Source organism: Scleropages formosus, chromosome 16 (genome assembly GCF_900964775.1).
Source record: "Scleropages formosus chromosome 16, fSclFor1.1, whole genome shotgun sequence".
Classification (NCBI taxonomy): domain Eukaryota; kingdom Metazoa; phylum Chordata; class Actinopteri; order Osteoglossiformes; family Osteoglossidae; genus Scleropages; species Scleropages formosus.
The window spans coordinates 840145-854106 of NC_041821.1; the positions used below are offsets into that span (position 1 = coordinate 840145).

At 50.0% G+C, this 13962-nt stretch overlaps 1 protein-coding gene across 1 annotated transcript in view; it reads left to right on the top strand.

Annotated features, from left to right (window-relative positions):
- Positions 1–1783: 1783 nt before the first annotated feature.
- The window catches only part of ank2a (ankyrin 2a, neuronal), a 41697-nt gene continuing 29518 nt past the window's right edge, over positions 1784–13962 (top strand). Inside the window, exons 1-21 of the mRNA XM_029259264.1 lie at positions 1784–1981; positions 5600–5701; positions 6412–6510; positions 6682–6780; positions 6877–6975; positions 7063–7248; positions 7687–7710; positions 8253–8261; positions 9202–9300; positions 9486–9584; positions 9780–9878; positions 10365–10562; positions 10660–10758; positions 11029–11127; positions 11265–11363; positions 12601–12798; positions 12930–13028; positions 13124–13222; positions 13299–13496; positions 13585–13683; positions 13778–13876. Coding sequence (XP_029115097.1) covers positions 1862–1981; positions 5600–5701; positions 6412–6510; positions 6682–6780; positions 6877–6975; positions 7063–7248; positions 7687–7710; positions 8253–8261; positions 9202–9300; positions 9486–9584; positions 9780–9878; positions 10365–10562; positions 10660–10758; positions 11029–11127; positions 11265–11363; positions 12601–12798; positions 12930–13028; positions 13124–13222; positions 13299–13496; positions 13585–13683; positions 13778–13876 — 2322 coding nt within the window. The 5' untranslated portion in view covers positions 1784–1861. The remainder of the gene's footprint in view (positions 1982–5599; positions 5702–6411; positions 6511–6681; positions 6781–6876; positions 6976–7062; positions 7249–7686; positions 7711–8252; positions 8262–9201; positions 9301–9485; positions 9585–9779; positions 9879–10364; positions 10563–10659; positions 10759–11028; positions 11128–11264; positions 11364–12600; positions 12799–12929; positions 13029–13123; positions 13223–13298; positions 13497–13584; positions 13684–13777; positions 13877–13962) is intronic.

A 13962-nucleotide genomic window follows, 5' to 3' on the forward strand; every position in this document is an offset into this window, starting at 1 on the left:
ATGTGTCTTGTTTGAACAATTTGCCACTTTAAGCTTTTGAAACAAAGGGGTGTGAATACTTCAGTTTTGCAGTTTTTTTAATATCTGAGGACAAATAACTCATTTTTACGTTTGAAACAGACTGTTAGCTTGAAATAGATCTCAGTAAAAATAGTGGTAGGGAGAACATTTGTATGTCTCTTTTGAAATCCAGAAAATGGTGCTTTCAAGGGACTTAAATACTTTTGCAAGGCACTGTATGTAATGGAGCTATGTGCTTTTACTGTGCTGTGGGCAGGCTGAGGATCCGTCAGTGCTAACGTAATGAACATATTGCATTTTCTACGAGATGTATGTCGCTTTGGAGAAAAGCGTCTGCTAAATGAGTAAATGTAAATGTCAACTCATGACTCCAAGACTGTCAACCCATCACTTCATGATCATCAGACACTTAAACTTTTGGAAACAAACACTAGCTAAATGCATAAATGGACATAACGCACCCAATAAAGCAACACTTACAATTCTAGTCTTTACATTTATTCATTTATCAGATGCTTTTCTCCAAAGCAACATACATATCAGAGTGAAATCCTAAAGTGCATTACATCAACAGAAGGAATAACTCAGAAACACAGCTGGTGGTAATGTACAGAAAGTTTTCCTCACATTTAAATCTATCGCCTCCTACTGACCGTGCCCTTCGATGGCTCGGGAGCTGAGAAGCCGTGTGCTGGACTGGCGGCGTCACGCCTGCATCCGGAGCTTTCTGCTTCTTCCGAAAAGGGTGTGGTACTAATGCATTACTTTACCAAACGCATTAGTGTGTTGCCTGCACTCAGATGGCAGACGATCGAAGTTGCTTTCATTAATGATGCATGTTCTCTGAAATGGACAGTTCGCCGGGAATCGATTAAGGGCCGTCGGTAGTGAACCATCTCAACAACAAAAACACTGCTTGCTGCCACGGCCTCCATGCTTCTTTCCATGACCTTGCAGTGGCGCAGCCTTGAAGTTCCCTCACGATGACAGGTTGTGGGGGAGCTTGGTGGAGCCAGTCACTCTGCGTTGTCCTGCCGGTGTTGTTTTCCCCTGCGGTCCTTCTGAGGATTGCTGTGCCAATAAACCAGAGGAACATAAACGTATATATTTTTTGACACATGGTTTGTGACTCTGCAGAGAGAGACACACATGCACGTTTTTCTCACTCCACATATGAAAGGAAAACACGTTCCTTCACGTTCCTGCATACAGGGGGCACAGCCAGGATGGTGACTGACCTCCTGCTCGTCCATCCGCTCATTGGTGACCCGTCCGGCCCCCTGTGTTTACAGTGCAGTGATTGCTGCTATAGAGACACTGGAAAAGTTATTTCAGATTTTGCGTGGAGATGTTCACCGCCAGCAGTAGTGTGACACTAGTATGTGTGTCAGAATTTTGGGGGGGGCTGTCCATTGGTCACTCTGTTTGCAGGACATCGGTAAGATCTGTGTCATGTCCTACCATATTCCTACCAGCAGGTGGTGCACTTCACTGTGCTCACAATGATGCAGCTGTGTGGATGGAGGATCCATATTCCTGCTCCTCTCCCTATCTGTGTCTCTCTTTCTCTCTCTCTCGCTCTCTCTCTCTCTCTCTCTCTCTCTCTCTCTGTCAGCACACTGGCCTGATCCCCATCTGTCCCTCACTTTTACTCGACTTTACCACACGGATGGGGATCCAAAGCTGTTATAGAGAAGTCAGGCATTTTTGAAAGAGGTTTATCTGAACAGTTTAGGGATCTGTCGCTTCTGTGTGTGTGTGTGTGTGTGTGTGTGTGGTGTGTTCCTGGCTTGCGGCGTGTGTGATCGCCTGTTGTGTGTCAGTGTTCAGTGTGTGAAGCATGGCGCATGCCGCAGCCCACCTGAAGAAAGCACGGGAGCTGGAACAGCCGCCAGAGTTGCGTGCTCTGCAGAAGGCCCGTGAGAGGCGCCGGCGCTCTCGGGAGAGGGCAAAACGCAAGGTATGTCGACACCGGCTGCTGGGAAAGTGCCGGGTCTTGCTCTCCTTAAACCCCACCCACACCTGGGCTGAAGCCATGCCCATTTCTCATGAAACTCCACCCACACCTTGCACTAACTACTTCCTGCTCCTGAACAGTTCTGCTTGTGTGTCTGTGTATTCAGCCTTGTTGGGTGGCGTCACTCTCTGTGTCCAGGGCTGCACTGTGTGTGTGTGTGTGTATTCTGAAATTTCTGTTTGTTATGGAGCAAATGTGACATGCGTTGCTGCAACCAGCTCTTAATTGGCAGTAAAATAAGCAAATGTGGGAATGTTTTATTACTTAACTCACTTCCCCGGTGTTTACAGCTCATCTCTGGTATTCCTGGATGTTGGTCATCAATAAAATGATAAGGAATGTTTGACACGTTTATGGGATGAGTCAGTCAGCAAGGAGCTCTTTATATGAGTTTGCAGAAAATTTTTTGTTATTTTAAATTAGGGGCGCTGTGGCGCAGTGGGTTGGACCAGGTCCTTCTCTCCAGTGAGTCTGGGGTTTGAGTCCTGCTTGGGGTGCCTTGTGACGGACTGGTGTCCTGTCCTAGGTGTGTCCCCTCCCCCTCTGGCCTTATGCCCTGTGTTGCCGGGTATACTCCTGTGACCCTGTATGGGCCAAGTGGTTCAGACAGTGTGTGTGTGTGTGTGTATTTTAAATTAGTTTTAATTTTAATGACCTCCCAGTCTAGCTTGAGTCCACAGAGGCTCCAGTGTGAGACAAGATGGAGAGCAGGAAGGGGTTAATGCGCCGAATCCCAGATGAGACCAAGACCTCATTTAAATGCGTCTAACCCAAGAGCAGCTCTTACACTGGTGTAAAATGCCATCTTGGCTGAATGTGCCAAACAAGCGACGTACATCTTGGTCACAAAGGTGCATTTCACCGACAGACAGAGACAGGGGTGCAGACAGGCGACTGCCGAAGTTCAGTCCAAAACCATCATTTCTCCTGCTGCAAATGACACAGAGAATTGATAGGGGGCCATTGACCGATCAGGATTCAATTTTTGGTGTACCGCTTCGGGGGGATCTGTTCCTCATGACCCTAAATTCCTGACAACTATTTTGATGCAACTGATTTGTGTGTGTGTGGTGTTTAAGTCACATGTAAATACCGGCAAGTTCGTTGCTCGGTTCAGCCGCCTGTAGCTGCCTGTAACTTGCAATCTGCTCTGTGAAAAACTCAACGGTCCACATGGAAAAGTCCCAATCCAGCCTTTGTGTCAGCACATACACACACAAACAACATGCTGTGTAACTCTGTGTCTTCAGCACGGTCGCACAAACCACTGACTTTTGTGCACTTAGCTTGCATTCATTAGAAGCCAAGTCTGCATTTCTGGCCAAACTATCACTGTAATGGAAAACAGTTGAACAATATTGTACTAGAGGTACTTGTGGGGGGTGGTAGTCCTCAAACCCTTGACACAGTCGTATAGGTCTTTACAACTCACAGATTATGCTTCACACATACAGACTGTGTGAAGGATTTGGGTGCCCTGTTGGATGGAAAGCTGTCATTTGTATCTCATGTAAATGCTGTGACTAAATCGTGCTTCCTTCAGTTAAGAAACATAGCTAAATTAAGGCGATTCCTATGTAGATGGGATGCTGAGAAACTGGTTCGTGCTTTTGTCTCAAGCAGGCTGGACTATTGTAATGCTTTATTGTCAGGTTGTCTATACCAGACTGTATCCAGGCTACAGCTGGTACAAAATACTGCTGCGAGAATTGTCACTAGAACTAGGAAGTACGACCATATAACACCCATAATTAAATCCTTGCATTGGCTCACGGTTGCATTTAGAGTTGATTTTAAAATCCTACTTTTGACCTATAAGGCAGTACATGGCATTGCTCCGGTTTACCTTTGTGACATTATTGATTCTTATGAGTGTTGTCTTCTTTCACTAGATGTGGGTTACTTTAGAGCACCCGTGATGAATAAGGTCTCAGCAGGAGTGCTTGACTTTAGCTATGGAGCCTAAACTTTGGAATAATCAGCTAGCATCATTCGCATAGATTATTATCATCAAAACTGACTGAAGGTGATTGACTTTCTCCTCTTCAAAACCTGAACTGTCTTACATACATTGAAGTTTAGGTTCTCGTGTGGCCTTGACTATAATCAGAACAGCCCTGTAGATTCAAAATTCGAAGTATGGTTTCTACTGAATGTCTATCACCAGCTTACCATCGTAAAGTCGAAAAAAATCACGAGTTGAACCATCGTAAATCGGGGACCACCTGTACATCGCAAAATTAGGAGCTCCTACCTTTCCTTGTGCTTCTGCTGAACTTGGTGATAAAAGCTAGAAGTCGTCACCCTGCTCTCAGTTACTGATGCTTTGCAAAGCATGTACTCTGCAGAATCTCATATTGTAGTGTTTTTTCAGATGAGCTCTTTGTGGTTTACATACTGCTCGTGTCCTTCCATCATGGACAACAGATGACACACACTCATTGGTGATCATTGGATGCACATGGTTCATCTATTGGCAGAAATGCATTTTTCGGAGGTACCAGTGAAACAATGCGCTACAACAGATGTACGTGTGTTCTATTCCATGTCTTGTTTCTTTTTTTATTAAAGCCGGTCTTATGTGGCGTGAAGAAAAAAATCAGATTCCACCCTTGTCTGAGATGGTGACAATACCGATCACAAGCATACCTGAGACCATGACAAGAGCAAGACCATAAAAATCTGCACTTGACTACTACAGCAATAAAGAATTAATTGATTGTGTAGATTGCAAAGAAAGCTGAAAGTGGCCGGAAGCCGAGAAACGTTGCATACGTTTATGCGATGACTTATCAGCAATCAGAGCCAAATGGAACGTTGTGGAGAGGACTTTTCTTTCCCCTCACTTTAACGAATTATTCTACTGTTAATGTAGTTTGAAGCACATCTCAGCCAGGGTGCACCTCTCTCTACTTTGCGCCCGGTGATTCCAGGATAGGAATTTGGGCCCTCGCGATCAGAACAAGGCCTGATCAGGACAAGCGCTTAATGAAAATGGAGGGGTGGATAGTTTGAAGTGATTTTAAAGAAATGCTACACTGATGGACTGCTGCTCTGTCTATGGTGTACCCTGTCTCACACCTTGTGCTTCTGGGATAGGCTCTGCACCACCACGACCCTGCACTGGACAAGCAGGGAATGATAATGGATAGATGGAAGTGTCCAGAATAATTCCATTACAAAATATTTCAAAAATGTATTCTAGCTTTTTCTGGGGTTTTTGCAGAACGTAAGCTGTTAATACACGAGACAGCCTCTCTTTTATGCCGCTTTTGTTGACCGACTCAGTGATGAAGGACACTTGAGTTATGAACCAATCGAGGTATGAACAGTTTTCCTGTCCCAGCTGTGTTGGGAAATTTTGCGGCTGCTGGCTGGTGCACATGATGTTGGCTGGACATCACTGGCCGACTCCCTGATACACATTAGACCACTTATGTGAGACACTTGTTTTGATTGTTTTTATTCATAGCGCCACCATGAGAAATGCATTATTCTGTACGTATTTATTGATGATAAACTTGGCCCAGTATGATGCTGCCCTGCCTTCCCACCCGGCAGTCTGACAGCAACACAAGTTTCCTGCGAGCGGCGCGAGCCGGCAACCTGGACAAGGTGCTCGACTACCTGAAGGGAGGCGTGGACATCAACACCTGCAATCAGGTAAATTCGCACCCGGGCTCACTGCTCTTGTGAAGCCTGAAAGTGGGTCTCGGTGCTTTGCTTCAGATGCAGGCAGCAGCCTGCCAGGCAGTGCTATCGGGGGCAAAATACATACAGTATTTTTTTGCATATTTTTAATTATTACAGAGTCACAAAGAATTGAAATGGGTGTTGGTTGCATGATACCGCTACTTTATATAGTTCACAGACACGTGGACATAAAGCCATCAATCTTATACCGATGAGCACAAAAAGCTAAAGCTTTTAATCTTGCATATTACATAAATTAATTTTCTCTCCTGTGATGTTCACTACAGGGAGAACAGAGGATGGATTGTAAGTGTGTGTGTGTGTGTGTGTGTGTGTGTGTGTGTGTGTGTGTGTGTGTGTGTGTGTGTGTGCATACGTATGTGCTTGTGTATGTGTGAGTGAGCAAGTGCCTGTACACGTGTGTCCTCCGGCAGGATGGCTGTCCTGCCAGCTGCTCCATTAGTTGATGAGCACATCTGGTGGTGCCCCGCCATCCCCATCCCCCCCTCTGCACAGTGGTCCTGATGCCCTTATGTAAATGTGGGGCTTCACAGGGCAGCAGTGGACTTCATGTGGAGACATCCCAGTCCATGGAGCACTGTTGCTATTATTATTATTAACTTTTAACTTAAGGGCTCTAACCACAACACCACCTGGTGGCCTTTTCCTTTTGCTTGCAGAACGGACTCAATGCTCTGCACCTTGCTGCCAAGGAGGGTCACCTGGACCTGGTGGAAGAGCTGCTGGACCGAGGGGCTGCGGTGGACTCAGCCACTAAGGTAGGGCTGGAGCTGGGTGCGCGCACACACATACACACACATACATACCTTGCTCTGAGCTGTCCTCTGTCTACTTTTCTGTCTGTTGGCCCTTTTGTGTGTGTGTGTGTGTGTGTGTGTGTGTGTGTGTGTGTGTGTGTGTGTGTGTATGTGTGTGTGTGTCTGATCCAGAAAGGAAACACAGCTCTCCACATTGCATGCCTGGCTGGCCAGCAGGAAGTGACCAAGCTGTTGGTAAAGCGAGGAGCCGATGTCAACGCCCAGTCACAGGTGTGAGAGCGTGGCCACATTTCAGAGCAGACGACTCATTTCTCAGGTGTGTCGGGCGTTGCCCTCATTAACATCAGGTGTGTGTCCATTATCCAGAATGGATTCACTCCACTGTACATGGCTGCCCAGGAGAACCACCTGGATGTGGTGCGCTACCTGCTGGAGAATGGCGGTAACCAGAGCGCAGCCACCGAGGTGAGCTCGTATGTCTGTAGTGTGTGTGTGTGTGTGTGTGTGTGTGTATGTATGGCTCTGATCGCCACCCTGCACACCTCTCCTTAGGACGGCTTCACTCCGCTGGCCATCGCCCTACAGCAGGGCCACAACCAGGTGGTGGCGCTCCTGCTGGAGAAGGACACCAAGGGGAAGGTGCGTCTGCCCGCGCTGCACATCGCCGCCCGCAAAGACGACACCAAGGCGGCTGCCCTGCTGCTGCAGAGCGACCATAACGCCGACATCCAGTCCAAGGTGGGTGGGACCTGTTGGAGGCGAGGCCGTGGGGCCGGCAGACACAGGGCTAATTCAAAGTGAGGGCAGATGCTGTCTGAGAACGTTGCGTCGTTATGATCGTGCGGAAGCTCCACCTGCGAGGTGCTGGAGAGATGAGTGCTGTTTTCCGCAGCTCCTCCTTAGAACGTGCTAGAATGTTAAGTGTGCAGAAAGACCTCAAAAGACACGGAAGAGCAGTGTTCCTGGTCTTCTCTGGGGTTCTTGGTTGCTGCAGCTGTCATTATTTTGTCAGTAGTTCACAGGTAGGTTTGAAAGCTGCTGGACAGCTCTGAGCATCCATACAGAAGAAACAGAGGCTCCGCCCACACCCTCTCCTCCAGCCAATCAGCTGGCCTGTTTCTCCACCCTTGTGTGATGTTCTAATGAGGCTCCTCCCCCTTCTTGCTGCCGACTCAGATGATGGTAAACAGGTGTACAGAGGTACAGGCATTTATACACATTTGAACCTGCCCTTTTTGGCCTCTGCATTGTGACATGTGTGTGCTTAATACAACACTGCACTGCTGACCACTGCATGGTGGCCCACTGCATTGCTGACCACTGCACTGCTGACCACTGCACTGCTGACCTCTGCACTGACCTGCTGTTCTTTCCTCCTTGCCATGCACTGCATGCTCTGCCGACAGGCTGTAAGAGAAGTTTGCTCCTGTGTCACTGGCGTTAATGTGTCGTGTTTGCGTTCGTGATCAGCTGTCTTGGTCGAACCCGTGACTTTGGCTCGTTCTGTTCGCAACACCTCAGTGCCAGTGGCTGCGGTGACCAGGTTGGAGTTGACGTTTTCGTGTGAAGTGTGTGTCCCGCAGACGCCACTGCTCACTAACACACATGGAGCAACGCTTGAGCTCACTGCATGTTCCATAAGAATGCGTCCTTACTAAGTGCTTCATCGACAGTTCTACAGCTGCGTTGTTTTTCACGTTTTGTAAACAATGTTTTCATGTTGAATCGGACCCCTTTGACAGAACGGAAAGGTAAGACATTGTTTTACCACACTGCTCTACTACATTAGTGCTCTTAGTAGCACGGTGTTGTCCAAATGATGTCACTTAGGCATACAGTGTCGTTTACTCTTTTATTTACTCTCCTTTAGTCCCCGTCTGTAGTCACGTTACTTTTTGTCTGCTCTGCGTGTAACTAATGCTGTAGATGTTTGTTTTACTGTGGTTTTACTCCTTCTCTTGGTTGCATGGTCCCTGTTCCTCTGATGTGACACTGGCTCCTCAACTTACAGACACAGCTGGGCCTGGAATTATATTTGCATAATTTATAACCTCAAAGCCATAATGAGTAAAAAATGAATAATGAACAGGTTACGTTCTGTTAAAATCTTATTTAAAAATGTCATATACAATATCTCATATGCATCATGCATAAACATACATAAACGGGCAAAATTGCTCATGTTGTTATGAATCGCAGACTCTCAGGGGCTCCACACAGGAGCTGTAAACACTGTGGGAGTGAGGTGAACTGAGGTGGTTCCACACACCTTGTGCTTGCGCTCTGCTGCTCACAGAAGTAGATGAATGAAGAAAATGTAAATATGAATGAGGGGGTGCGGTGGCGCAGTGGGTTGGACCACGGTCCTGCTCTCCGGTGGGTCTGGGGTTCAAGTCCCGCTTGGGGTGCCTTGCGACGGACTGGCGTCCCATTCTGGGTGTGTCCCCTCCCCCTCCGGCCTTATGCCCTGTGTTACCGGGTAGGCTCCGGTTCCCTGCGACCCCGTATGGGACAAGCGGTTCTGAAAGTGTGTGTGTGTGTGTGTGTGTAAATATGAATGAATGAATAAATAAAACAGACAGCTTTGGAATCTGGGAACGTTCCTAACTTGACTTTGTAACTTGAGAGCCAGTTAGAGTTTTTTCAAGGTGCCGTGAGGATGACGAGGTTTTACCATTTCTGGCCCCACAGAGCGGCTTCACGCCCCTGCACATTGCTGCTCACTATGGCAATGTCAATGTCTCCACTCTGCTGCTGAACCGTGGTGCCGCTGTGGACTTCACCGCCAGGGTACGAGTCGCACTGATCCCTCATCTGTTGCCCATTTAGATGCATCCACTATATGCTTTAGTGCACGTTCTCGTATTCGGCCTTTGTTGCACGGATGAGCCTGGCCACCGGGGGACACTGTGCCGCACATTGAGGACGGTGGGGTCTCGGGCTCACGGTGCATCTCCCTTTGTGCCTCTTCACAGAATGGCATCACCCCCCTGCACGTGGCCTCCAAGCGTGGCAACACCAACATGGTGAACCTGCTGCTGGACCGCGGAGCACAGATTGATGCCAAGACACGCGTGAGTCTCCTCTGCCTTGCGGTGGTGTCTCGCTCTCTGTCCGCTGTCCCTGCCCTGTCTCGTTCTCTGTCTGGTGTCCCTCCCTGTCTCACTCTCCGTCCATTGGACCTTTCCTGTCTCGCTCTCCGTCCGGTGTCCCTGCCCTGTCTCGCTCTCCGTCTGCTGTATGAGCCCTTAACTGCCCTTGTCTCTCAGGATGGCCTCACACCCCTACACTGTGCAGCCAGGAGTGGCCATGACTCTTCTGTGGAGGTGCTGCTGGAGAAAGGAGCTCCCCTGCTGGCTAGAACCAAGGTACTGCAACGTCATCTGGAGGAGGATCCACAAAGTGCAGCACGGCACACACAAGATCTCACACACACACGCTCACACACACGCACGCACACACACACACACACACACGCATGCACACACACACACACACACACACACACACACACACACACACACACACACACACACAGCCACAGCCATATCCCAGAACTACAGGGAAACATAGGTTGTGAAACCAGTTAAACATCTAACTTAGGAACTAAGTTCTTGCAAGTACATATTAATTAATATTTTTGAACCTATGTAACTAATATCACACTAAATATACAAGTTTACATCTACTTATGTAGCTGACACCTTTCTCTAAAGTGACTTCAACTCTTAATCTGCCTAAAGTTATTTACCCATTTGTACAGCTGGGTAATCTTATTGGAGCAATTTAGGGTAAGTACCTTGGTAAGAAGACTCCTGTGGACACTACGACCTCTGTGCCCCCACCCCCTGCAGAATGGGCTGTCCCCGCTGCACATGGCGGCGCAGGGCGACCACGTGGAGTGCGTGAAACACCTGCTGCAGCACCAGGCGCCGGTCGATGACGTCACACTGGACTACCTAACGGCACTGCATGTGGCGGCGCACTGCGGCCACTACCGCGTCACCAAGCTCCTGCTGGACAAGCGGGCGAACCCGAACGCACGCGCCCTGGTACTGCGACCCGCTCGCGCTCTCTTGCTGTAGTTGTGCTTCAGCTTCTGGCTCCGCCCCATCTCACTGCCCCACCTTCGCTCTGTTCTCACACCAGAATGGCTTCACCCCCCTGCACATCGCCTGCAAGAAGAACAGAGTAAAGGTGATGGAGCTGCTCGTGAAGTACGGTGCAGCCATCCAGGCCATCACTGAGGTTAGGGGGCAGATCCCTGGGAGCGGGGTTTCTCTTAGTAGCCAATGAAGCCATCTTGAGGTAAACAGTGGGGTCCCTGTTGGGAAGGCATTGTGATGTGTGTGTGTGTGTGTGTGTGTGTGTGTGTGTGTGTGTGTGTGTGTGTGCGCACGTGCGTGTGTGTGAGTGTATGCGCGTGCTTCTGCCCGCATGTTCCAAACCAATGGGATCTCCTGTTGGTTGCTTGTTTTGCAAGACGCAGTGTGATTGACTCCCTCGTGTCCCCCACAGTCGGGCCTCACTCCGATCCACGTGGCGGCATTCATGGGTCACCTGAGCATCGTCTTGCTGCTGCTGCAGAACGGGGCGTCACCGGACGTCTGCAATGTGGTGAGCGGAGCACCCCCCGAAGGTTCTCCACCGACTGGCAACAGTGTCACTGCCGTCCCCCACTGGAACTGTGTGTGTCATGTTGTTTACATAGGATGCATTTAACCTTGTGTGTGTGTATGTGTGTGTCCCTGCAGCGGGGGGAGACTGCTCTACACATGGCAGCCCGGGCTGGACAGGTGGAGGTGGTACGGTGTCTTCTGAGAAACGGGGCGCTGGTGGATGCCACAGCCAGGGTATGCCAATCCCTCTGCTGCGCACGTGCACACGCACACACACACACGTATTTACATTTACATGTGTTCATTTATCAGACGCTTCTCTGCAAAGCAACGTACATCTCATAGAAAATACAATGTGTGCATTACATTAGGGGAAAGAACACAGGAGTGTGGCGGCGTGGCGGGCTTGGCCTGTGCCTGCTCTCTGGCGAGTCTAGGGTTCGAGTCCTGCTTGGGGTGCCTTGTGACGGGCTGGCTTCCAGTCCTGGGTGTGTCCCCTCCCCCTCCAGACTTGTGCCCTCTGTTGCCGGGTTAGGCTCTGGCTTGCCGTGACCCCACTCGGGACAAGCGGTTTCAGACTCTGTGTGTGTGTGTGTGTGTGATTAGGAGAAAGAGAGACATATTTGCAGACATGTGATTCTTAAATACAGTTACTTTCCACCATACGAACCAATGTTCATCACATAAGTAGCTACATAAAATTTTATCAGAATATCGATGATTCCTGATCACCTTCCTACTAATTTATTTTTTTCTGAGACACACAAACGTTTATGTACATTATAGGAGTAGCTGTGCAAAGGTTTACACCTTACATGAACTTAAAAGATGATGGGAGAAGTGAGTCTGGAAGAGGTGAACTTTTCAGAACCTTTTTAAATGTGGACAGAGATTCAGCAGTTCTGAGTGAGGGGGGAGGTCATTTCACCACAACGGAGCCAGAACCGAGAACCTCCGTGCTTTACCTTTTGCGCGCGGGACCACCAAGCGAGCGAAGGGGTCTGGTTGGGGTGTACCGGTTGATCAAGTCCTGTAAATAGCTGGGAGCAGTTCTAACGATGCCTTTGTAGGCAATAACCAGGGTCTTAAATTTGATCTGGACAGCTATAGGAAACCAGTGGGGAGAAACGAGTAGAGGAGATACATGGGAATACTTCGACAATTCAAATACAACTTGTACCGCGGTATTCTGTATCAGCTGCAGAGTTTGATGGCAGTAGCAGGAAGGCCACACAAGAGAGAGTTGCAGCGTCCAGGCAGGATGCCGCCATGGCCTGGACAAGTAGTTGTCAGAGTGAGTTGTGAGGTAGGGACGGATTCTGTGGATGTTATGCAGGATGTATCTGCAGTTCCAGATTGTGGCTTCGATGTGCTGAGAGAAAGACAGACTTGAATCAGTTGTTGCTCCCAGACTCTTAGCCGAGGAGGTACACATACACACTGCAGTGTTTGAATATGACTTGCCCCGTAGGAGGAGCAGACGCCGCTCCACATCGCCGCACGCCTTGGCAAGACGGACATCGTGCAGCTGCTCCTGCAGCACCTGGCCCACCCTGACGCCGCCACGGCCAGCGGACACACACCGCTGCACATCTCGGCACGGGAGGGCCAGCTGGAAGCGGCCAGAGTGCTTCTGGAGGCTGGGGCCTCACACTCTCTCTTCACCAAGGTAGGTGGTCGCACACACACACGAGCACACACACTCGCAGCAGAGGTCGTGGAAAGGTCTCGTTGATGACAGATGTGCCTAAAAGTGTGCTGAGGTTATCGTGGTGACAGTGTCCTTGTTCCGTGCCACAGAAGGGCTTTGCTCCGCTCCACGTGGCGTCCAAATACGGCAGTCTGGATGTGGCCAAAGTGCTGCTACAGCGCGGAGCTCCCGCGGACGCTGCCGCCAACGTAAGAGTCCCATTCACAATGTTCTTCCTTGCTAAGAGCTGCCGTCGGTTCCCTTCCTGGCTCCTGTCTGACACGCTTTCGCCCTCTACTGACAGAACGGGCTCACTGCTCTCCATGTTGCGGCACACTACAACAACCAGGCGGTGGCGCTGCTGCTGCTGGAGAAGGGCGCGTCCCCCCACGCCACGGCCAAGGTGAGAGAGAGCGGAGATGCAGAAGCGCGGAGACACGCATCCCTCTGCTGTCTAACGGACGTCCTCCACCCCACAGAACGGCTACACCCCCTTACACATCGCCGCTCGCAAGAACCAGACAGAACTAGTGGGGGCGCTGCTGCACTGCGGTGCCGATGCCCATGCGCTCACCAAGCAGGGGGTGAGCCCCTTACACCTGGCCTCGCAGGAGGGCCATGTCGCCATGGTGACGCTGCTGCTGCGGGAGGGCGCCCACGTGAATGCGCCCACTAAGGTGGGTGTGTCTCGTGCACCACACCCCCCTTTTGCTTGCAGCACATGTGGATGCCTTGAGGACGCTGTCCGTGTACCTGTCCCTACAGAGTGGACTGACGCCGCTGCACCTGGCTGCCCAGGAGGACCAGGTTGCTGTGGCTGAGATGCTTGTGAAACATGGCGCCAATGTGGACCAACAGACAAAGGTAGTGCCCCTGCGTGTCCGGTCTGGGACGCTGACAGGCACCGCTGTCTCCGCTGCCATCATCTCACCTGAGTGTCTCCCTCTTGTCTCCTTAGCTTGGTTACACGCCCCTCATTGTGGCCTGTCACTACGGCAACACGAAGATGGTCAACTTCCTGCTGCAGCACAGTGCCAGCGTCAACGCCAAGACCAAGGTAGCTCCTGGTTGCCATGGTGATGAGTATTTAGTGCAGCCTCTCCCCTAAGTGTGAGAGATATGATGCAGATGCTTCTCCTCCTC